Source organism: Trachypithecus francoisi, unplaced genomic scaffold (assembly GCF_009764315.1).
Source record: "Trachypithecus francoisi isolate TF-2019V2 unplaced genomic scaffold, Tfra_2.0 Lachesis_group0, whole genome shotgun sequence".
In the NCBI taxonomy this organism is placed as follows: domain Eukaryota; kingdom Metazoa; phylum Chordata; class Mammalia; order Primates; family Cercopithecidae; genus Trachypithecus; species Trachypithecus francoisi.
The window spans coordinates 68721512-68747855 of NW_022681453.1; the positions used below are offsets into that span (position 1 = coordinate 68721512).

At 39.9% G+C, this 26344-nt stretch overlaps 1 protein-coding gene across 2 annotated transcripts in view; it reads left to right on the forward strand.

Annotated features, from left to right (window-relative positions):
* Positions 1-26344, forward strand: part of GPR156 (G protein-coupled receptor 156) — a 116944-nt gene that overhangs the window by 42646 nt on the left and 47954 nt on the right. For both annotated transcript variants that reach the window (XM_033211106.1, XM_033211107.1), the window contains exons 2-3: positions 4822-5297; positions 5523-5659. In XM_033211106.1, the coding sequence (XP_033066997.1) occupies positions 5202-5297; positions 5523-5659 (233 nt within the window). In that variant the 5' untranslated portion in view covers positions 4822-5201. The remainder of the gene's footprint in view (positions 1-4821; positions 5298-5522; positions 5660-26344) is intronic.

The following is a 26344-nucleotide window of genomic DNA, read 5'->3' on the forward strand; positions in this document are numbered from 1 at the left end:
CCCCAGCTGGTGTCTCAGTAGGTTGCATGCACTCCCAATCTGCTGTCTCTGGGCCTAGTTCAGCACTAGGACTCACCTAAGAGTTGCAGTCCTTATGGCCTAGACTGCTTTTAAAGTTTACTTGGAAACAAAGAACACTCTGGCCCTCCCTGGTGAGATTTGCAGGCACTCAAGTTTAGACCACTGGGATTGATGATTCCTCTCTGGCTAGGGCTGTTTTAAATCCTCCTTCCATTTGTACATGTCAGCTGAGTTTGGTCCCGTTTTCCTTTCTGCTCTGATTTCTGGTTCTTATGAAGATTTTTTTTTCTGTGTAGATAGCTGTTAACTTGGTGTCCTTGCAGAAGGAATGATCAGTGGAGACTTCTATTTTGCCATCTTGTTCCTCTGCCATATATCATTCTTATCAATCATTTTTCCCTTTGTGCACCTGGAAATACACTGGTATACAAAATTAAGATCCTTACTTTCATAGAATTTGTGTTCTAATGGGGGAAGTCAAACAATAAACAGTGGACACCAATACATAAATAAATAACACATTAAAAAGTGTTGAGGACAGGCTGGGCATGGTGGCTCATACCTGTAATCCCAGCACTTTGGGAGGCCACGGCAGGCGAATCACTTGAGGTCAGGAGTTTGAGACCAACCTGGCCAACATGGTGAAACCTGGTCTCTACTAAAAATACAAAAATTAGCTGGATATGGTGGCAGGTGCCTGTAATTCCAGCTACTAGGGAGGCTGAGGCAGGGGACTCACTTGAAGCTGGGAGGCAGAGGTTGCAGTGAGCTGAGATCCCACCACTGCACTCCAGCCTGGGCAACAGAGTGAGACTCTGTCTCAAAAAAATAAATACATAAAAATACAAGCTGTTGAAGACAATGGAGGAAAAGGCAGATCAGAGAAAGAACATTTACAAAAGCCAGAGGGAGTGTGAAGCAATTTTAAATGAGGTCAGAGTTTTGGATAATTTCTATTGCTATGTTTTTAAGTTAACCAGTGTTTCTTTTTTCAGTGTCTGATCTGTTATATTTTTATTTCAGATATTATTGTTATCTCTAGAAGTTCCATTTGGATTATCTTTCAATTTTTTCCTCATTTTGTTCATATTTTGCTTTATATCCTAGAGCATATTTATAATAGTTGTTTTAAGGTTCTTGTGTGATAGTTGTATCATTTCTGTTATTTCTATGATATTATTTATCTATTTTTTAAAACTTTATGGTTATAGGTCATATTTTTTCATTTCTTTGAATGCCTGGTGATTATTTTGAATTTTACATTGTTGAACACTGGATCTTGTTATATTCCTTTTAAGAGCATTGAGTTGTGTTCTGGAATGCAATTGAGTTTTTACAGATCACTTTGATCCATTTGAGACTTTCCTTTAGGGTATATCCAGAGTAACATCTAGTTTAGGGTTAATTTATTTTTACTACTAAGATGTGGCTTTTCTAAGGATTCTCTCCAATGTCCTGCGTGTTATGGGGTCTCTCCACACTGGCTGATGGAAACACAGCGTAGTCTCAGCCCTGTGTGAGCTCCAGGAATTACTCAGCTATTGCCTATCAATGTTTTTTCTTCAACTTCAAGTAGTTTCTTCCTGCTCATATTCAAATCAGTACTCAGAAAAAGACTCAGGGGGATCCTCTGCAAATTTCCAAAGTGCTCTCCCCACTCTTCTTCATTACTCTGCCCCACAAATTCTAACCACCTCAACATCTTCAAATTGCAATCCATTCCCCTTACCTCAGGTAGAATTCTAGGTTCTGATTGGTTTTCCCTCCACGTGCTGTGACCTGGAAACGACCTTCAGGCAGTTTCTCTTAGGAACCCTGGTTGTGTGGCATCTGTTGTACAATGTCTGAAAATAGTTATGTGTTTTGTCTGGTGTTCAACTTCACAGAAAAAAGCAATTTGCACAGCAGTTAATTCTTCACAGACAGAAGCAGAAGTTCTACCAACTGCAAAACAACCAAAACAACTTGTTAAAAAACAGTATTTGTATGACTGTTTTTAAATGGTCATAAATAGTGTATAGAAGAATAGAGATTTTGTGAGAAAGATACGGGCCTATACAGAGGGGTGAACTTGCAAATGACCATCTTGCACTTGGGAATAGTGTCTGTTTTCCTGATCCTAATCACTGGGAAGGATTCTGTAATCTCTGTCAAATAAATTGCAAACACTACCACGCATGGCCTTGGGTCTACTACTGCCTGTGACATAAACAGTTTCTCCCTAGAGACTTTGGTGTGAGGGTACAGTGGGGAGGTAGCTTTTGGAGGGGCCTGGAAGACCCTTACCTTTGTGCCTTCGATTCTGTATATATGTTTTGGTCAGATGTCTTACCATTACCCTCTCTGATAACTCCCCACCCACTTTCCCAATCTCTGAACACTTTTTGAAACCATTCAACTCTTTCCTTTCAATGACTGAGCCCTTCATTGTTTCATCAGCTCCTCTTGTGTGAATCTCTGTGAATGTGTGCCAAGTTTGCAGTTTAATGCCTGTCCTATGTAGGAGCCCAATATCACAGTATATAAAGTTTCTACACTGGATGTCCATGGACTAAAGAGGGGCCTAGCATTCGGAGTTCCATGTCGGTGAGTTTAGCTTATCCAAGGGTACCTCTAGAATGTGCTCAGAAATTTATCCCAAGTCAGAGTTGCATCCCCCAGGACTTTAGGTTCAGATGGACAACCCCATCATATTCACAGAATCCCTCAAAGATAATTGAAGTTTAAGATTGTCAGCCCACCTGGGGTGTACAGTATTGACCAGGGTTTCTCAACCTTAGCACTATTGACATTTGGGGCCAGATAATTCTTTGTTGTTCGGACCATCCTGTGAATTATAGTATATTTAGCAGCATCCGTGGCATCTACCTACTAGATGTGAATAGCACCCTTCTCTTAATTTTGACAACCACAAATGTCTCCAGAATTGCCAGATGTCCCCTAAAGGTGCAAAACTGCGTAATTGAGAACTACTAGTAAAGAGGCACTATGGCATGCCATGCTCTAGGGAGCCCACAGAAGTGCAGCTCTGGGAACTGAAGCTGAAGAAACCCAAGAGGCCCATTGGTGTCTTCTTGGAAGAGATTAGTCCAGAGTGTCTGTACCATGTGGAGTGTATACTGGGATGACATTGACTTTGGAATGTAAACTCCTGGGATTCTTGCCTCTGCAGATTTGGAGCAGGGTTTTCCTCTTCTCTGCTTTTCAGTTTACTTATTTGAAAATGAGGAATAGTGTTTACATCACAAAACACTATAGTGAGGACAAAATGAGGTTTTATATATACATACACCCATATATACACATACACACTTCTTCCAAATGATATAATAATATATAAACATCGAATGAATAATGGTTCAAATGTAAGTGTACTTAGTTGCCACTATGATTAAAAGGGCAATATAGGAAAAATACATTTTCTTCTAATCCATCATGTCGTAATAGTCCTCCCTGTGGTTTGCAGTATGGCTGTATGCTAGAAGGCACAATAGGAAATGTCTAACTTTAAAAAAAAAAGAAAAGAAAAAATATCTTTCTAGCAATTAAAATCTCAACTAAATTAGAATGCAAATAGGTTTTTATATTTGCTTCTTAATTTTGCATTAAATAATCTGACCAGACTATGCAAGAATTTAAATGCCTTGATGGGAGATAGTGGCTTTTAGTTCTCTTGGGATTTCATTGTAATAAACCTGGTAAATAATTCAGGAACATATGAGAGGCCAATGAATGGCCAGCACCTGGTGCTATATTGTTTGTGCATAAGCACACAGACTCAAAAGATGGCACTCTCCACCTGTCACTGTTGTTCTGGCTTAAACATGGGCCCTGTGTTCAGTGGCAATTGAAATAATAGTAACTGATATTTTTGCCTTTCCAATTTTCCTCCACAATGAAAGAAAACTGTGCTAAGCTGTTTAAAACACACAAAGCAGAAGTGGCAGCCTCTTTTAGATTACCATTGGTAAAATTTCAAATCTATTTTCTCTATTAAGGGATTGATTGCTTTAAAGAATTAGGGATATGGCTATCTTTTCTCCTGGTGCTAATTTGAGCCTTTTTGCCTTTCTATCTTCGTTCCACAAGGCTGAGCTTCTCTTTAGATCACATTATTCATATTGCAAGGATATTCTGAGAGAAATAACACCATCCTCTGGCCAGCCACTCACTCTGCAGGAGTTCCTAGAGCTCCCCAGTTTCTTTCCCTATTGTCTGAGTAGTCTGTCTCACTCCTGTTAGTCTCACAGTTTAAATACAAACAAAGACTTTTGCAGGCAGCTTGGGTACCTTTCTGTGACCCCAACTGACTGGACATAGAATGTTCCTCACTGAGAGAACAAGAGCTAGAGTGACTGACAGATCATGTGAGGAGACAGCATGGGGCACCTGAGCCCAGCACCATCCAGGATCAGACAGAACTTAAGCCATGAACTGCATAGAAAGATCCTGGGAGGGCACTGGGTTTTCCAGTATGGAAAAAAGAAAGATGTGGCTCACAAGTCTAAGCTAAGGTCTTTACAGTACTGGGCCATAAAAAGGATCTGAAAAGAAACTGCAGAAAATGTTAGATATGTTTTATCTTTGTTTTAAAAATATTATTTATTATAATGGCTTAAAATATGTTTATTTAAGTATATTTGATACCTTATAATATATATAATAAAGTGTATAATAAAATATAACTATGTAATTAAAATAGATGATGTTTTAAAACCTCTGTAATAAACCATTTATGTGTTTGTGTGTGCGCGCGCGCGTGCCTTTGTTTAACAGGTTTAATTGCTTTCCTTTCTTCAGGAACCAGAGTGAGGGTACTCAAGCAGTGACTGCCATCTGGTGGTTAACCAGAATCATCACTTTGTGTAGCCTGATGGTTACTAAGATGTCCACTCTTGACTCACATGGCATGCACTGGCAGCCCGCGACCAGTTGAAGGATGTCTGATTTTGGAGGGTGACCAGTTGAAGGCTGTCTGATGAAGCAGCCTAGTGAAATAACCCTTTGCTTCTACCTGAATGTGTTGTTCACTCTGGATTCTGAGCCTGCAGCCAGCTCCAAAATGGGACCTCTGAAGAAAAGATTTGAGTTGCTCTTGTGTTTTAGTCAAAGATCTACATCCCTACCAGTGGGTAACCAAGACTGTGAATAAGCACACACCAACAGGGGCATGTGGTGACATGGAGCCTGAAATAAACTGCTCTGAATTGTGTGACAGCTTTCCTGGCCAGGAGCTGGATCGGAGACCCCTTCATGATCTCTGCAAGACAACAATTGTAAGTGAGCAGCCACGGGATACCAGGGCTGCTCAGATGTATGTGGTGGTGGTGGTGTTGGGGAGCAGGAGGTAGAAGGAAAGGAGGATGAGGAAGGCGAGGAGGGGGAGGAGGAACTGCTCATGCAGGATACATATTTCCCAGCATTGGTGACGATGGGGCAGTTTGTTTTTGACCTGTAGAAAATCCTTCATTCCTAACAGCTTCTCCTTATTCTGTCCTCAGACATCTTCCCACCACAGCAGTAAGACCATCTCTTCATTATCTCCTGTCCTCTTGGGTATTGTTTGGACTTTTCTCAGCTGTGGACTTCTGCTGATACTTTTCTTTCTTGCCTTTACAATTCGCTACAGGAAGAACAGGTAAGCAGCCCAGTTTCTCATCACACATAGCTGAATCATGAAACCCAGAATGTTAGTATTATTTTGGCAGCACAAGCCGCTAGCTGGTCTCCCACCACAGGATTAAGCCACATGAGAAGTTCCCTCTGAAATAGTCTACCTGTTGAGAAAGAGAAAGATGTAGGTCAGTATTGTGCTAACTACTGCAAGGGTATCCAAAGAAGAGAATGAAGAGTCTCTCTCTATAATGGAGGTACAATCCTTCTGAGAAGATGAGGTATTTATATTTAAAATGAAGACCATATAGAGGATTCCAAAGCAACACTCAACTTGAGGACAGCACAGCAGAACCAGTCTGGGTGAGTTAGGGTTTCTGCAAAAGCAATGAAGCACTACTACCTGGCTATTTGCTAGATAATTCTGGCTGACTGGAAAGTCACAGGCTCATCGAGGTAAGTATGGCTCCCAGGATTCACAAAAGAAGCAAAATGGTGATGTTTTTCTAAAGGGACTTGTAGCACCTTGGCTTGGATGCAATTTCATCCTTCCTCAGGGCCCATCCCATCTCTCCCACCCCAACACTGTACCCTCATCCTACCACAGCTGTCCCAGGGTGCCTCATGAGAAGCCCTGCCCCAGCCCTCTCCTTAGCCCACAGCTGACTTCTAGATGGAGCCCACAATCAGAAATTAACAGCTTCTTCAAACCAGCCAAACTCGTCCAGCCCCACTCCAGCCTTACCCTGTGTGGTGACCAAGCATGTTGTGCTCCATTGCCTGTGGATTTGACACTCAGATGAGAGTCGGTCAGTTGCATTTTGGGATGCTGTTTTGCCATGTTAGGCATGGAGGACATGGAATTATTAAGCAGCAGTGACTTGGTCGTTGGGTCAACCTCAGCATGGTGGTGATATGTGGCACTCCAACTAGAGTATACCCCAGAGACTGCCTCAGCCACTTTTCATTCTGTTCCTCAAGCACACTACACTGACTCCCATCTCAAGGCTTTTGTACTTACTGTTCCTGAACTGTTCCCTCTGCCTGGAAGTCTTCCTCAGATCTTCCCGTTACTAATTCCTTCTCATCTTGTAGGTCTTGGCTCCAATGTCACCTCTTCAGAGACACTTTCCCTGATCATCCTATCTAAAATAGCATCTCTACCCATGATCACCCGCTCATCTCATTCCATATCCTATCAGCCTGTTTTATGTTCCTTATAGCAAGCATAGTCTGCTATTACCATATTTATTGATTTACCTGTTGATTGTCTGTATCCCCTACCAGAATGGAAGTCTGTGAACACAGGGACTTTACCTGTCCTGTTGTGCTCACCACTGTGTCTCCAGCATTTAGAACAGACTCTGGGACATAATAGGTGCTCAGTAAATATGCATCCAGTGATCCTGGAAGGAAAGATATTTAAATCCCAGCGGTGGCTACTGCCAACAAAATGACTGGGAAAATCATGCATTTCAAGGTTAGAGAACTATGAAGTAGTCTTTTCAGCTATAACATGTTTCTATAATGCAAAGTAATACTTAATTGGTATTACCCAGTTGGTAATAAGAAAATTATGTCATTGATTCATATGTTACTTTTCCCCCACCAAATCAATAGTTTAAACATTCAGGGGCAAGCTTTCTCACAGCTAGTAAAGGAAGCTTTAAGCTTGGCAGTTCCTTCCCTTAGGGCAAGTAGTGTCTGGCTTAATGGCTTAAGAACTTGTGTCTTCCCTACAACATGAGCCTGTAGGAGTAGATGAAGAAGCGGAGAAGACATTTGCCTTATGTTTAAAAACTTCAGTTGATTGTTAAAGAAAGCACAGATCCAGAGCAGATTTTTAATTTTCTGACAATGTTATCTATTGGAGATGAATGCCCCTGAGGACCTGTGTCTTGAGATTTAAGACTGTAGAAGTTGACTTTGATACTGAGTACAAATGATAGTGGACATTTACTGGGTGGTAGTGTTTTAGTTGGAAGATTTAATATTTTATTAATACTCTTGTTACAAAGTTAACTCTTTTGAGTGTTATGACCCCATCCTATTTTCCCCACAAACTATTATTTTTACATATAATTTTGCGGAATACAAGGTTTAGCAAGCATTTATATATCCTGTTAAAACAGGAACACCTGTAAACAGCATTATACTAGAAACCCTTATATTTCTTTCACTCTATTAAAGACTTTGCTGCCTGTTTTGTTTGCAGTGGGAGCATGACTTGGCATAAAGAATAAAATATTAAGAGGTACTCTGAATAGAAACACATTTTACAATTAAGTGGCTTACAAGGTCAGACAAGGAAAGATAAAATAACCCAGTTTCAAAAAAGTGTTTTATTGAACAATACATTTATTAAAAGATGCAGCATCACAATCAGATGCTTTATTTCATTACAATTCTGTGGTCTCTAAATTTGTGACTGTGTGTGTGATTATTCATGTGTGTGTACATGCAAGAAAGAAGAGGAAGAAAAATATTTTAACATAATAAAAATAATACAAAAATGTTTAAATCCAGTTGCAGATATTGAATTTTTGATTAAAAAAAATTCAAAAACCAGTAAGGATAAAGAAAACTTGAACACTATAAACCAACTTGACCCAATTGACATTTATATTACCTTTCACCCAACAATAGCAGAATACATATTCTTTTGAAGTATACATGGAACATTTACTAAGATATATCATATTCTGGGCCATAGAAAAAGTCTCATTAAATTTAAAAGGATTCAAGCCGGGTGCAGTGGCTCATGCCTGTAATCCCAACACTTTGGGATGCTGAGGCGGATAGATCACCAGAGGTCAGGAGTTTGAGACCAGCCTAACCAACATGTGAAAACCCATCTCTACTAAAAATACAAAAATTAGATGGGTATGGTGGTGTGCACCTGTAGTCCCAGCTACTTGGGAGGCTGAGGCAGGAGAACCCGGGAGGCAGAGATTGCAGTGAGCCAAGATCATGCCACTGCACTCCAGCCTGGGTGACACAGCAAGACTCTTGTCTCAAAAAAAAAAAAAAAAAAATGATTCAAGTCATTAAAAGTATGTTTTCTGACAATCAAATTAAAATGGAAATCAACAGCAGAAAGATCTCTGGAAAATCCTGAAATATGTAGAAACTACATAGAACACTTTAAAATAATCCATGGTCAAAAAAGAAATCAAAAGGAAAGCTAGAAAATATTGACCAGAATTAAAATGAAAAATACAACCTAAAATTCATTGGATGCCACTAAAGCAGTATTGGGGGAAATTTAGAGCACTAAACTCCATATTAGAGAAGAAGAAATGTCTCAAATCCATGACCTTAGCTTCCACTCTACAAACAGAAAAAAAGAGCAAATGAGACCCAAAGTAAGTAGAAGAAAGGAAATAATAAAGATCAGGTTAGAAAATAAAATAGAAAACAGAAGAACAATAGGAAGAAGTCAGTAAAGCCAAAAGCTATGAAGATAAGTAAAACTGATCAACCTTTAGCCAAAGTGATCAGAATAAAAAGAAATAAGATACAATTACCCAAATAAGGAATGGGAGAGGTGACATCACTATAGATTCTACAGATATGAGGGATAAGGTAATGTTGTAAACAACTATGGTAGGCAGCCTCTAAGATGTTCTTCAATGATTCCCAACTCCTTGTAGTCACACTCCTATGAAATCCTCTCTCCTTGAGTATGGGGTGAACTTACTGAGTTGCTTATTAATGAGATGTCACTTTTAGCATTAAGTCACAAAAACTGTGGCTTCCATCTTGGATCTCTCTCATTGTCCCACTAACTCACTCTGTGGGAAGCCAGCAGTTGTGTTATGAGCTTTCCTGTAAAGAGGCCCACACTGGCAAGGAACTGATGTTTCCAGCCTGTTGCCAGCAAGTACCTGGGGCTTACTAACAGCCATGTCAGTGAACTTTGAAACAGGTGACACCTTGACTGTATTCTTATGTGAAAACCTGAACCACAGGCACCCAACTAAGCTGTGCCTTAGAAATATTACCGGTTCAACTAAAACTCTTCTAAAAAAAACTGAAAATAAGGAAGTAATTCCCAACTCATTCTATGAAGACAGCATTACCCTGATATCAAAATTGAATAGACAGAATAAGAGGAAGAGGAAGAAGAAGAAGAAGAAGAGGAGGAGGAGGAAGATGGGGAGGGGGAGGGGGAGGAGGAAGGGGAAAGCTATAGGCTAATATGTCTTATGACATAGATTCAAAATTTTAAACAAAATTTTAACACATTAAGTATGACTAAATGTTAAAAAGAGAATACATCATCATGACAATGTGAGGTTTGTCCCTGGAATGCAAGGTTTGTTTAATATCCAAAGATTGATCAATAACTCATGACATTTACCAACTAAAAAAGAAAACTATATAATCATCTCAGTAGATACAGAAAAAATTTTTGACAAACTTCAATATCAATTTCTGATAAAGTCTCAACAAACTAAGCATAGAAGAGAACTTCCTCCCCATTGCACAGCACAGCTGCTGTGGCAGATCGTGGCCAGTCTGCTTCTTTAAGTGGGACCCCGATCCATCCCTTCTCACTGGGCAGGACCTCCCTGTGAGAATTTCAGCAACTCCAGCCAGGATTTTATGGACAGAACTCTGATCTCTCTGGAGCAGAGTCCCTGGAAGGAGGGGTGGCCAGTCTCTGTGATTCAGCCAACTTAGCCTTTCCTGCCTGCTGGCTCTGGAGAGTCTGGACAGTCTGGACAAAAGGGGATCCCGCCCAGTGCAGTGCACCCAGTCCCCCAAAGGGCAGCCATACTGCTTCTTTAAGCAGGTCGCTGATCCCATTCCTCCTGACTGGGTGAGACCTCCCAAAGGGATCCCCAGACACCTCTTACAGGAGTGTTCAGGTCAGTATCAGGTTGGTGTCCCCCTGGGACAGAGCTCCCAGAGGAAGGAGCAGGCAGCCATCTTTGCTGTTTTGGAGTCAGGGAGGCAGAGGGCACAGTGAGCTGAGATCATGCAATTGCAGTCCAGACTGGGTGACAGAGAAAGACCCTGTCTAAATTGAAAACAAAAAAAAAGAGCTCTACATTAGAAATTGAGAACTTCTGTTGATTAAGGACATCACTAAGGAAAAAGGCAAGCCGTAGACTGGGAGAATGTATTCACAATGCATATATCATCAAAGAATCTTTATTCAGAATAAAAAAGTGGTAATCAATATAAAAAACATAGAAAATCTACTTTTTAAAAAATTTGCACTCATGTTTATCACAGCACTGTTCACAATAGTAAAGTAGAATCCATCTAAGTGTACATCAACAGGTGATTGGATTAAAATGTGGTATATTTTTGCCATGGAATACTACATACCTATAAAAATAAATGAAATTATGTCTTTTGCAGCAACGTGGATGGAACTAGAAGCCATTATGCTTAGTGAAATGACTCAAACAGAAAATTGAAAACCACATGTTCTGATTGATAAGTGGGAGCTAAACAATGGGTATAAACGGACATATGGGGGCATAATAGACACTGGAGACTCCAAATGGTGGGAGGATGGGAGTGGGTGAGGGATGAAATATCACTTTTCAAATACAATTCAGGTGATGTGTACACTCAAAGCCCAGATCTCACTGCTGTGTAATATATCCATGTAACAGAACTGCATTTGTATCCCTAAATCCCTGAAAATAAAAAAAAATTAATTTCAAAAACTAAAAAATGTACAAAATATATGAACAGGTACATCACAAAAGAACATATCCAGATAGCTAATAAACAAATGAAAAAGGGCTCAACTTCATTAGTCATCAGAGAAGTGCAAATTAAAGCCACAGTGTGATAACACTACATACTCACTTGAATGTTTGCAATTTTAAAACAAGACTAACAAAACCAAGCGTTGAGAAGGATGTAGAGCAACTGGAATTCTCATGCATAGTGTGGGAGTGTGCATTGATACAATCACTTTTGAAAACTGTTTAGCAGTATCTACTAAACTTGAACATATTCATACCCTGTGTCCTAGCAATTCCAGCAAAATTGTATACGTATGTTCACCAAAATAATGCACTAGAATATTCTTAACAACACTATTTGTAATAGGTTCAAATTGTGAACTGTTTGAATGTCCATCAAGTTATAATATCTATTTATAATGTCTAATATATCACAGTATACTCAGTGATTGGACACTACACAACAAAAATTAAACTATCTACAACTACATGCCACAATATAGATGACTCTCACAAAAATAAGAAATAATGTTGAGCAAAGGAAGCCAGATAAAGAGATAATACCCTATGTTACTCTTTTTACATGATGCACAAAAACAGGCAAAGCTAATTTAAGATGTTAGAAGTCAAGCTGGGTGGGTGGAGAAAAGGGAGAATAGAGCAAGAGGAAGACTTCTGAAACATTAATAATATATGTGTTTTGACTTGCATGCTGGTTGCCCAGGTGTGTCAGTTTTTGAAGATTCTGTGAATTATAAATTTATATATATGCATTTTTGCTTATGCATATTATTTTTCTTCAGCGAAAGTTTAAAAAATGATCTTTGGGCTTCCTGAAAAGACAGAAAGGAAACATTTAAAGGATACATGTCAACTTTTTAGCAAAGACAACATTTTTAAATACTATTTTCTGAAAAAAATTCTCCCCCACAGCTTTATATTTATTATTGATATTGAAGGATATAATGAATAATTTTACAGTAAATACAGAGGTAAATTTTATAAGACTTGTTTATGGCACCATTAGAAATAGTTTTTTAAAATTAGAACTTGTGTTTACCAAAAGACATGAGTAAATGACACCAAAAGCACAAGTAACAAAAGAAAAATGTATTCAATATCATCAAAATTAAAAATTTCTGGCCAGGCACGTTGGCTCATGCCTATAATCCCAGTACTTTGGGAGGCCAAGGCAGGCAGATCACGAAGTCAGGAGTTTGAGACTAGCCTGACCAATATGGTGAAACCCCGTCTCTACTAAAAATACAACAAATTAGCCGGGCATTGTGGTGCGCACCTGTAATCCCAGCTACTTGGGAGGCTGAGGCAGGAGAATTGCTTGAACCCAGGAGGCGAAGGTTGTAGTGAGCGAGATCTCTCCACTGCACTCCGGCCTGGGCAACAGAGTGAGAAAAAAAAAAAAAAAAAAGTCTGTGCTTCAGATACATTATTAAGAAAGTGAAAAGAACCTACAGAATGAAGAAAATGTTTTCAAATTATATAATATACCTGATAAGGGACTTACATCTAGATACATAAAGAATACTTACAACTCAATAATAAAAAGACAAAACAATTCTTAAGTGGGCAAAGAATCTGAATAGAAATATCTTAAGGCCGGGCGCAGTGGCTCAAGCCTGTAATCCCAGCACTTTGGGAGGCCGAGACGGGTGGATCACGAGGTCAGGAGATTGAGACCATCCTGGTCTACAGGGTGAAACCCTGTCTCTACTAAAAAAATACAAAAAGCTAGCCGGGCGACATGGCGGGCGCCTGTAGTCCCAGCTACTCCGGAGGCTGAGGCAGGAGAATGGCCTAAACCCGGGAGGCGGAGCTTGCAGTGAGCCGAGATCGCGCCACTGCACTCCAGCCTGGGCAACAGAGCGAGACTCCCGTCTCAAAAAAAAAAAAAAAAAAAAAAAATCTTAAAAAAGATATATGAATGGCCAATAGGCACATCATTACCCCTAAGGGAAATCAAAATCACAATGAGATACCACTTTGCATCCCCTAAGATGGCTATAATACAAAAATTAAGTGTTTGTGAGGTTGGGGAGAGATTAGAACCCTCATCCGCTTCTCCTAGGGATGTAAAATAGTGCCTCAGCTAGCGAAATAGTTTGGCAGTTTCCCAAAATGTTAAATATAGGGTTACCATATGACTCGGCAATTAAGCTCCTAGGTATATGCTCAAGAAAATCAAAACATATGTCCATGTAAAAACTTGTACATGAATGTTGATAGCAGCATTGTTTATAATATCCCTAAAATGGAAACAACCCAAACATGTATAAACTATTGAATGGATAAGTGAAATGTGTGATATCCATACAGTGAAATATTATTCAGCAGTTAAAGTGACATACTGACTCATGCTAGAACATGGCTGAAACTTGAAAACATTATGTTAGGTGAAAGAAGCTAGTTGCAAAAGACCACATTTGATTCCATTTATGTGAAATGACCAAAATAGACAAATCTATAGGGACAGAAAGGAGATTCATGGTTATATGTGCTGGGGAAATGCAAGTTACAACTACTAGGAGATACATACCAATGGTATGTATGCTTATCTTTAAATTATCTTTAAATTTTTTAAGATAATAAAGATGTTCAACTATGAAACTCTCATTTACTCACTGGGAGAGTATAAATTGGTACAACCATACTAGAAAAGAAATTGGCATATCTTTTAAGATTAACAACACATATACCTTGAGAGCCAGCAAATCCATTTCTAAATTCTACTCTGTAGAAATTTGTGCATATTTGTATCAAGAGGTGTATAAAAATATTCATAGTAGCATTGTTGTAATCACCCAAATGTTCATCAGAAGTAGAAGGAATAAATAAATTGTGGTATATTCCTGCAATGAGATATTATATACCAGCTACAGTTACACCCAGCAACCTGTATAAATCTCACAAACAACATCAAATAAAAAAGCCAACCACAAAGTAGCATCCACTATGATTCCCACTTATAAAGTTAAAAAACAGGCATAACTCAACTATAGTATTAAAAGTCAATATAGTAGTTCTCCCTTAGGGAGAAGGGAAGAAGTAAAAAGTATAATATGAGGTAGAATTTTGATGTATTGTAATGTTCTCTTTCTTGACTTGGGTTATAGTTTTCTATATGACATTTTCTTTGTTACAATTTACTGAGCTATACATTTTTAATTTGTACACTTAAAAATGTATTTTCTGGCCAGACGCGGTGGCTCACGCCTGTAATCCCAGCACTTTGGGAGGCCGAGGCAGGCGGATCAGGAGATTGAGACCATCCTGGCTAACACAGTGAAACCCCGTCTCTACTAAAAGTACAAAAAAAAAAAAAAAAATTAGGCGGGCAAGGTGGCAGGTGCCTGTAGTCCCAGCTACTCGGGAGGCTGAGGCAGGAGAATGGCATGAACCCAGGAGGCAAAGCTTGCAGTGAGCCGAGATCATGCCACTGCACTCCAGCCTGGGCAACAGAGCAAGACTCCATGGCAAAAACAGAAAAGAAAAAAAGAAAAAATATATATATGTCTGTGTGTATATATATATGTGTGTGTGTGTGTATATGTATGTGTGTTTGTGTGTGTATATGTATATATTCTGGCCCAAGATTATAGTTTTTTTAAAGGCAGTCTGTCAGGGGTCTACAATTGTATGAGTTATAAATAAGAAGTGACAATATCTTCAGTGGACTCTTGAACATGAAAACAAAGAGTCAACTGCAAATACCTTATTTACATACAACCAGACATTATGGAATGAATTTGTCCCCCCCCCCCCCAATTCATATGTTGAAGCTCTAGCCCCCAATGTGTCTGTATTTGGAGATAGGGTCTTTGGGGAAGTAATTAAATTAGGTCATACAACATACAGAATTGGAGAAAATATTTGCAAACTGTGCATCTGGTAAAGTTCTAATATCCAGCATCTATAAGAAACTTAAACAAATTTACAAGAAAAAGCTAACGACCCCATGAGAAAGTGGGCAAAGTTAATTTGTTCATCAGCAATGGAAAAAAATAAAAAAAGTTTGAAAGTAGTCAAAGAACATGAACAGATATTTTTCAAAAGAAGACACATGCAGCCAACAGGCATATGAAAAAAAGCTCAATATCACTGATCATTAGAGCAATACAAATCAAAACCACAATGAGATATCATCTCACACCAATCGGAATGGCTATTATTAAAAAGTCAAAAAATAGCGTGCTGGCAAGGTTGCAGAGAAAAATGAACACTTATACACTGTTGGTGGAGTGTAAATTAGTTCATCCATTGTGGAAAGCAGTGTGGCAACTCCTTGAAGAGCTAAAAACAGAACTACCATTCAACCCAGCAATTCCATTTGTGGTTGTATACCCAAAAGAGTATAAATCATTCTACCATAAAGACACAGGCACATGAATGTACATTGCAGCACTATTCACAATAGTAAAGGCATGGAATCAACCTAAATACCCATCAATGGCAGATTGGATAAAGAAAATGTGGTACATATACACCATGGAATACTATGCAGCCATAAAAAAAATGAGATCATATCTTTTGTTTAAACATGGATGAAGCTAGAGGCCATTACCCTTAGCAAACTAACAGGAACAGAAAACCAAATGCTACATGTTCTCACTTATAAGTAGGAACTAAATGATGAGAACACATGGACACAGAGAGAGGAACCACACACACTGCGCACTACCTGAGGGTGGAAGATGGGAGGAGGGAGATAATTAGAAAAAATAAGTATTAAGTCCTAGGCTTGGAACCTGGGTGACAAAGTATTCTGAACAACAAACCCCCCTGACATGAGTTTACCTGTGTAACAAACCTGCACATGTACCCATGAACTTCAAATAAAAGCTTGTTTGTTTGTTTTTTAGGCAGAAGTCAGCCCCTACCTTGGAAGAACTTTCTACATAAATGGCTATGGTGTTACTGAGCCTTTTTTTTTTTTTTTTTTTTTTTTTTGGTCCATCCTGAATGTCATGGGAAAACTTTTAAACCACTCTGGATCAAGATTACTGCCTGTGGTATTTCATTTCTGCTACTCAACTGGCGCAGTTACATGATCTTAGAAATTCTTTTTGGCATATTGATGACTGTTATTCAGGTTACATCAAGAGACTTCTTTCTATAAGGAGCTATTAAGGCCCTCTTTTGGACACATACACAACTTCAATTTACATCTAAGACAACTTATTTTAAAGAAATTGCTTATTTGCTTTAGTCCTTAGGTTATATGATCCTTTGGGCAGGGACTATTCTTTGAATACTTCCTGGCATGTTTTTGCCTCTCAATAAAGAGGAAGGTGAAGGAAGAAAGAAAGGAAAGGAGGAACGGAGGGAGGAAGGCATTCTTGTTTTCTATATCCTAAACATATTGTAGCAGGATGAGCCATAGACAAAACTACTCAGACACTGGGTTAAAGAAGGAAGGGGTTTATTCAGTGGGGGGCATCGGCAAGACTCTTGTCTCAAGAGCCAAGCTCTCTGAGTGAGCAATTCCTGTCCCTTTTAAGAGCTCACAACTCTAAGGGGGTGCATGGGAGAGGGTCGTGACCAATTCAGCAAGCAGGAGGTACATAACTGGGGGCTGCATGCACTGGTAATTAGATCGGAACAAAACAGGATAGGGATTTTCACAGTGCTTTTCTATACGATATCTGTAATCTATAGATAACATAACCGATTAGGTCAGGGGTCGACCTTTAACTACCAGGCCCGGGGGTGGCACCGGGCTGTCTGCTTGTGGATTTCATTTCTGCCTTTTAGTTTTTACTTTTTCTTTCTTTGGAGGCAGAAATTGGGCATAAGACAATATGAGGGGTGGTCTCCTCCTTTATTCCCCAACTTTAAGACTCTCACTCAATAGTGAGAGTTCTCACTTTCATTTTTACTACCTATGTCTTCTTGCAAGACAGATCGATAGTGATTCATATAGTACACTTGTGCTGAAGCATTTTGGTGAATTAAGTTAACGATGAAGCTTTTTATCATTTGAAGAAGTACAGGTAGCAAACAAGGGAGCAGTAAGCAGGTTCTTATTACTATTATAACTCTTATTGTAAGAGTTTTAAATCATCTTAGCACTGGGAACCATTTTCTAAACATGGCCCCAGGATCAAATCCATGCCACACTTGCACAGGCACATGTGCCAGTTTTGTCATATCTTTATGTCTTCAACTACTTGCCCCTGATTATCTATGTGTAGGCAGCAATTAGTAAGGTTAAATTTCCTACAGACCTCTCCTTCAGCTGCTAGCAAGTAGTCAAGAGCTAATCTATTTTGATAAATAACATTTCTCATCTGAGTTTCTTGCCGGGCCAGAATAGTCAAGGCTCTGCCGGTTTTATTAGTGATTACTTTTAAGACAGCTTGTAACCATATGATTCGGTTGATCATGTAAATGGGAGTCCAGTATCCCCACGAGCCGTCTTATGCCTAAGTAGCAGGCCTATAATATTGTATGATTCTCTCAGGGGGCCATTTATAATTTTTTCAATTTCCTATAGCTATGCTTCTCTTTTCGTGGGAAGCATAGGCAGGGAAGCCCCAGGAGTTTGCCTGTTTTTCTGGGCAGTAGGAAGAAAGATGGTTTAATGGTGCCAATAACACAACTACTTGTCTGCTGGTCAGGCAGCTTAGCATAGGCTCTATGTCCACATATCCAGTATAGCCCAGTGGGGGCCGTCCAGTCCCGGTGGGATTCTGGGTGGGTCTAAATGATCTGCAACTTTGGAAATTTACGGAATGGATTTTTCTCTGTGTGGTTTGAACTCCACCGTGTAGTCTTCCTACAGGAAGGGTGAAGTCGTTCTCCACTTTTGCTATACAGTATTATCTAATGATTGAGGCTTTTAGGACCTAGAAGTGATCAGGGTGATTCTTTTGGGCCAGGAATTCATCAGGAACTGGGTCTGTAGGTACTAATTCTCGGGCTTCCCATGGACATTGATCTCCTATTACAGTTCCTCCACATACATAACATGAAGTGACATTGAGAGACTGGGCTACATGCTCGGCTAATTGCAAAAACAAATTTCTTGTTTTTCCTGGAATTTCTGGTACTGGCACATTTAGTTTGTCATTGAAAGTTTGAAACACTGACTCAGGAGAGCATTTGTAAACTTCTCCTTGAAGCAAGATATTTACTCAAGGATCCAGTCCAGCCCCATCGATTCCTAAGGTCACACGCTCCTCTTTTTTCCAGCGAGGATCGAGGGGATTGGTTATTACTAGCTCTAAGGAGTTACGTTGCCCCTTAGTACAGGAAGGGCCATTTTTTCCTTTCTGAAGGTGGACTGGATCCTTTTCTTTTCTTTTTTTTTTTTTAATCCAAGTGGCCTAAATGACACAAGACCAGTATTTACATTTATTTCCACACAGTCCTAATTTATGACAGATGTACTTACTTTCTGCCATATAGCCTCTTTTCTAATTAAGAGAGCCACACCTTATTCCCAACTTATTACTATTAATGATAGCACAGGCATCAAATTTTAAGGTGATTTGTTTGGGCACCCCTTTTTCTTCTGTTTTGGCTAACACTTTACAAGCCCTCACCAGTCCTCAGTCCTTAATCTTATTTTAAAAACCGTTCATGGGAGGCTCAGATGGGTCATAACACACATCAGGTTGGTCATTTCCTGGGCTACATACCTTGTATAGAATAACATTATACAAACAAGTTCTTTTTAGAGTTCCAGTACACTTGTAATAACCATAAAATAATAAAACCATAGCAACCTCAGTGATTTGATGTATATACTGGAAACAGTCCTCAATCTGAGGAAGGTCACTTGAAGTCCTTACTGTAAAAGTCCAAATTTTAAGGAAAATGAGTCCCATGATGAGTTTCCTCATGCTTCGGCCGTGCGTGGACCAGTCAGCTTCTGGGTGTGACTGGAGCAGGGCTTGTCGTCTTCTTCAGAGTCACTTTGCAGGGGTTGGCAAAGCTGCTCCCATCCATGTACCTCTCACAGTCTACTGATGTTTAAGGATGGTCTCGGAGGTTGGGTCTGCTAGAATAAACTGAGTCCAACACCTCTACACAGTTATGTTCAACTGGGCTCTCTGATAGCGGGAGCAAAGTGGTGGGGTTTAGGGTGTTACAGACTTCAGTGGTTATATGGGGATTTTCACACAGCAAGCTTTGGTACTTGGTTAATCTAGCATTTGTTAACCAATGATGTCCTTTGGCATTTATTAAAGTTACCACAGCATGGGGAGCCTTTATATTCAGGGTTTGCCAAAGGGTTAGTTCATCTGCTTCTTGTGCTAACAGGGCCATTGCTGCTAGGGTGCTTAGACCTGGGAGCCAGCCTTTGGAAACCCTGTCTAGTTGTTTTGAAAGACAGGCCCCTGGCCTTGGCCAAGGCCCCACAGTCTGGGTTAAAACTCCAACTGCCATTTTTTCTCTTTCTGACACATACACTGCTAAGAGTTTTGTCAGGTCAGGTAGCCTCAGTGCTGGGGCTGACATGAGTTTTTCTTTTAACTCATGAAAGGATCATTGCTGTTGGTTGTAATAGATGTAGTTTGTCTAATCTATATTTTTATTAACTGTCTCCCACAAAAATATTGACTCAAATCCTGCAGCTATTTGATTTCAAGCTTTAAATTGATCTGGTATTCCTCATGGGACTCCAATTGCGTCTAAATAGACATGAGCGTCGAAAGACTCATAAGGGGCTTCTCTCGCTTTACGATGTCTTATTTTTTTCCTTCTGGTTGATGAAATGCCAGGGTGAAAGGGATAGCCAATTGGACTAAAGTACAAATGACACTCCAGTTATTCGGCAGAGTGCCCAGTAAAGGTCCACCACAATACCACCACACATCCGCTTGGGGAAGAACAAGGGCTGACTGATTGATAAACTCTTGAAAATTCTTAGCTCACTGCATCCTTTCAGGTCTCCAAGAAACACTAAGTTTCCTCCCTGTCGTGAGAGACACAAAGTGAACTTAGTGTTGGGAGATGGAGGCTGGATGGCCCTTGGGGGCTGACCCACAGGGTGCCGGACTTTGGGATATAGCAGAGAGCTTGGCATGACTTATTACTCCAGGCTGTAGAATCCTGGAAAAGAGCTACCATGCAGCCCACACCTGGTCGACTGGAGGGCCATCTTAGTGGAAAGGGGACAATCTGGGCCTCTGGCCTGCCATGTGCACATGCATAACAATTGCTTTTGTTTAACGTGCAGATGGAATATTTGATCCATTTTAACCAGGCATTTGCATCTTGGTATCCTGTCTTAATTGCTAAAGTTTGTTTTAAGTCTTTAACGTCTATGATCCTCTAGTAAAATGAATGTATGGTTTTAGAAAATTACAAAAACTGGTTGGGGCAGTCCATCCTTGCTCTTTAGTGGTCCACAGAAGGTTGGACCAACTATGGCATGAAAGCTCTACATCGGGGGGCAAGACTCCTGGTTGGCACTGGGGTCTTTATCAAAATCTCCCCGGATTAAATGGTCCTAGTTTACTAATGCCCAGTCTGAGGAGAGTCAGGAGGGACAGAAGTACTTTTCTGAAGTAGAGAGCTATCTTTGACTTGGCAAGTCCCCACAGGGTATAACAAGGCAAGCATTAAATGCAACAGTTTGAGGAGAAATTGACTTGGTTATGTTAATAACTAGATAGTCATCAATAGAACGAGGAAAGAAGAAAGAGTAATAGAATAGATGAAAGAGTTAAATTTTTCTTAGCTTCAGTGTTGTAGGGTTGTCCCCTGGAACAGAGCCCACGACTATGGAGGGGGTGGCACTTTCTTGACTTGGGTGTGATGATTCCATCCTTTTTTTTTTTTTTTTTGCTGTACAAACAGCAGTCTTGGTGGTTAGCAGCACAAGGTAGGGTCCTTCCCAGGCTGGCTCGAGTTTTTCTTCTTTCCACCCTTTGATGAGAACGTGATCTTCAGGCTGGTGCTGGTTTACCGGAAATTCTAGGGTTGGTACATGTGCTAAAAGACTTCTAGGTTTTTTTGCAAGAAAGGAAAGTAGAAGATAAACTAAGTATATAATTTTTAAGAAATTGACCTTTTGTTTTAAATGTGAGGACCTTGGCAGTGGACTTTATAGTCCTTAGTGCCTTTTTACTGAGAAATTTCCTTTAGCACCAATTTTTATTATTTTTTAAACCAAAGAAAGTCAAATATCATTTTACATTTAACAGTGCTTCTCGTATGATTTTTATACCAGATAAGCTAAATTTTATCTTTATATTAGTGTGTTGTTGATGTTAACCCTAATTTTAATAAAACCTTGTAGAAATATTTATTTAATTTTTTATGTTTGACCATAAGGTAAGATTTTATAGATTCTTTTTAACCTTTTATAATTTTTGCTAAAGAGCAGGTTGGTGCTTTAAGAAAAACCTGTTATGCTTTTTACTTTAATGTCCAGTTCACAGAAAAACTGGATGATACTTCTTTAACTAGCTAATATGTTTACACACAGAATTTACAATTAATGTTTTAAAACTTGCTTAAACCTTCAAAACAATAATTTTTTTAACTTTCTAATGTAGGTAAAAATGTACATTCTTATGCCTCCTTATAATCCTTTTACCAAAGGTATATTTTACTTTTCTTATACACCTTACACATAAAGTTTTTTTTTTCTCTTCTCAATAGTTTTACCTTCAGGAGGCCTGGTTACTTTTACATTTTTTGCATAAATTCTTTTTTATAACATTTTTCTCTTTCATGACTTTCACAGACAATTCTTCAACATGCCTCAACCTTCTGACTTATTACAAATATTTATTTCTTTAAACAACCAGTTAATTTATTTCAGGACAAGAATTTACCATATAATACTCTTTTTATATAAATTCCGCCCCCCCACCCTTTTTTTTCCTTTTTTTTTTTTTTCTTAGGATACTTCTGAACTGGTAAGGTGTGCTCACAACGAGGTTTCCCATAGAAGTTATTATTTTTTACTTTTTTTTTTTTTTTTTTTTTTTTGGTTAGCAAAGCAGTTGCCACTACAGATTGAATGCATTTGGGCCATCCGCGGGTTACTGGGTTAGGGATTTTTGATAGGAAGGCCTCAGTGCTTTCAGGATACACCCTTGTTTACACTGACAACAAAATGGTATTGGAGCGTTATAGGATTATGGAGAATACCTTCAATTATCAGTTATAGGTTTTAAATTTACCTTGGCTTTTAAAGGAATAGGGTATACTTTTTTTTTCTTAACTACTTGTATATCTCTCTCTTTCTCTCTTTCTTTCTCTCTTTGACTTTATCTCTCTCTCTTTGACTTTCCTTTTGCCTCTGTCTCTTCCTCTCTGCCTCTCTCTCTCTCTCCTTGTCTGTCTCTTCCTCTCTCTCTTTGCCTCTTTTCTTCTCTGTCTCTTTCCTTTCTCTCTCTCTGCTCGTCTTTCCTTGCCCTTGCCAGCCACTTATGCTGCTGTTCTCTCAACCACTGTGTGTTGGGGGCAAGGGGTCTAAAACCAGCTGTAACCAAGTGTCTATGTATGGGAACTGGTCTGGGTTCCCTGGCTTACAGTTTACTTTGTGCCATACCTTTGAAACAAGGGACCTGCCCAGGCTTCCTTCTAATGGCCAACCTACCTCTAATGCTGGCCAGTCTATCTTACACAAAGTTTTAAGTTTTCCTGGTGTCATAGTACTCCATAGTCTCCCTTAAATTCTTTTCTGAAATTTTTCAACATAGTTCCTAGTAGGGTGGGCTTATTTGTGCCTGAACTATGCTCCTTCGAGACAAAACACCATGCTCACACCACAGGCACACCACAAAACAAAGAATGGGTAAAAAAGGGGACACATACACTTTTGCAGTTTGCACTAAACCAAAATCAAAACCAAAATCAGAGTATCCAAAAATCCTAGCCAGGTCAAAACCAAAACCAAAGTATCAAGTGATCCAAGTCAAGTCAAAAACAAAAACCAAAGTGCTGGTACAGGCACACCATGGGTGATCCGGCCACGCTTCCACTCAAAAGGAGTGGGCAAGTTTCCAAGACCAGTCCTGTCAAGCAATTCAAACCAAGTCAAAACCAAAACCAAAACCAAAGTGCTGACAAAGGCATGCCATGGGTGATCCGGCCACGCTTCCACTCAAACGGAGTGGGCAAGTTTCAAAGACTAGTCTTACCGAGTTTTAGATGTCCAGACTCCAAGTGCCCGTTCTTTCCCAGTGTTCAGCCACTGCATTGATCCTCAACTGGGGCCTGCCACACACTGCTGTGGCGAGGTGTCCCACTGGGGCAAGTGCCTACCTGGGAGCGCTCTCAGGATCCGCCTCACTCAGGCTGGTTGGAGTCCCCCACAGGGATGTTTCACAGGGCAGGCTTAAGCCACCTAAGGAGCTGCCTCAACCATCCACCAGTCACCTCTCTTCCCAGTCAGGGAACCAAGAAATGTAGCAAGACGAGCCACAGACAAAACTCCTCAGACACCGAGTTGAAGAAGGAAGGGGTTTATTTGGCCGGGGACATTGGCAAGACTCCTGTCTCAAGAGCCAAGCTCTCTGAGTGAGCAATTCCTGTCCCTTTTAAGGGCTCACAACTCTAAGGGGGTGCACATGAGAGGGTCGTGATCGATTGAGCAAGCAGGGGGTACATAACTGGGGGCTGCATGCACTGGTAATTAGATCAGAACAAAACGGGATAGGGATTTTCACAGTGCTTTTCTATACAATGTCTGTAATCTATAGATAACATAGCCAATTAGGTCAGGGATCGATCTTTAACTACCAGGCCCAGGGTGTGGCGCTGGGCTGTCTGCTTGTGGATTTCATTTCTGCCTTTTAGTTTTTACTTTTTCTTTCTTTGGAGGCAGAAATTGGGCATAAGACAATATGAGGGGTGGTCTCCCCCTTTACTATAATTTTGTTGAAAAAGAATATTAAATTTGCCTAAAATGTTAAAAAAATAAAAAAAAAGAAAAGAAAAAGGTCATAATGGTGGGGCCCTAATTCAGTAGGGCTGGTGTTCCTATAAGAGGAAGAGACATTGAAGTTTGCTCTCCTGCATGCACAAAGAAGCTATATAAGGACACAGCCAAAGGACAGCTTTCTACAAACCAGGAATAGGCCTCGCCAGAAATCAGCCCTTGATAAAACCTGGATCTTGGACTTTTTGCCTCCAGAACTGTGAGAAAATAAATTTCTGTTGTTTTAGCCACCCAGCCTGTGGTATTTTGTTATGGCAGCCCCAGCACACTGATACACCAGACATTCACATGTATCCAACTGTTTCACCATAATAGCCTTTCTTACTTTGATCAAATTACTGCATCAGGATTTGATCTTAAATTTCCTGTTTCCTTTGCTTTTGTAAATGTAGCTAAGCATCCAAATTTCACTCAATTTGGATGCTAACAAAATTAGACAGTTATCTGACAGTAATCAGTGCCTGATCCTATTCTGTGTCTTCTTCCATCACTATCCCACTAAAAAGCTTGCATTTTTTGTTTCTTTTAGCCAGATAGTAAACATTTTTCAGGCATTTTGTATTTTGCCATTGTAAATGGTGATTCTCTCTCTCTCTCTGTCTCTCTCTCTCTCTCTCTCTCCTCTCTCTCTGTGTGTGTGTGTGTGTGTGTGTGTGTGTGTATTAGGGTGGTGATCAGGATGCTAATCTATGCATAGTGACCTTTGTTTCTATCTGGCTGAGCAGATGTAGGAATTAATCATTGTCACTCCTGGATGATGCTGCTGCAGCTGTCCCCCACTGCCTTTCTGCCCCTGATAGATTTATTAGTGTGTTTTGTTTGCTGAAAAGCATGCCTCAGCACAGAAGAACTGGCAAATTAGAGAAGCTTATCTGTGAGTATAATTTTTTAGAAACCTGGTTTTTTTCTGCATATCTGTACCTATCTCTGAGTTCTTTAAATAAAAGAAGTAGGAGAAAGAGAGGAAAGAGAGAAAAGGAAAACAAACAGGTAATATTGTTTCTGTAACATCAGAATGATTATTTCCCAGCTGAGAATGTTCGCACCATTGTCATGGCCATCTAGCTAAGGATTGCAAAGAACCGATTGTTTTCTAACCTCTGTATTTCTTTTTGCAACTGCCCACCCCCTCTCCCACTTAACTGCCAAGTATCAGCCAGAATTTGGGCATACTTTGGTTCTAGGCACAAGAAAATAAGTGGTCTGGGTTACTTAGGGCTAAATTTATTTTATAATAGGCATCACTACAACCTTGAGACTGTAACTAACACTTTCTAGGCTCCAAGCAACCCCATTACATAGATATCCCTGCAACCTCATCAAATCCAACCCATGGGGATATTGATACCGGCCTGGATGGAAATCAAAGTAGCCACCCCTTTCAATGTTGGAAATCTGCCAAACAATTCAGTATAAATTTCCTGGGCCTGGGCTGTGTATTTTCATTCCACCCCACCCCCAAATCAGTCAGCATGCCCTGGGGCAGAGACTAAAGAGCTGCCAGTGCCTATTCAGAGTTGGCTTATTCCTTTCTGATGGCCCATCCCCTCCCGCAAATCCAAGACTTTGGCCTTAGATATCTTGGCTAGCCTGGGCCTTTCTGGTACCACCCTTCACTCTCTAGGAGCTCTGAGAATTCTGTACTCCCCGACACTGCTTGATAGAGTAACTCACAGCTCACTCTTTCATTGACTCTTTCTGTATTTCTCTTCTTCAGAATTTCTCTTCTGCTGCTGCTTTTAGACGTCCTTGCATGTTCAGTCCCTAAATCACCACTGCTTGTTATTACTTTCATGTTCCCAACATCTGGGATATGGGTCTTAATCCCATGGGTCCACCCAGACTCATGAATTTAAACTCTTCTGGTCTAAACTCTTCCACCACCATTTGAGCCTCAATTCTGTGAACACTTTTGTCTCTAAATGCCAAGCACCTTAGTATAAGAAGGCAGATTAATCCTCTGAATGTCAACTTAGTAGTTAGGCCTATCTCCCAAGAAAGAGAAATGAAAACTCCTAATTAGTAGTAACTCATTTTGATCAAATAATCAATTTTGGGACCATTTTCTTAAAACTGT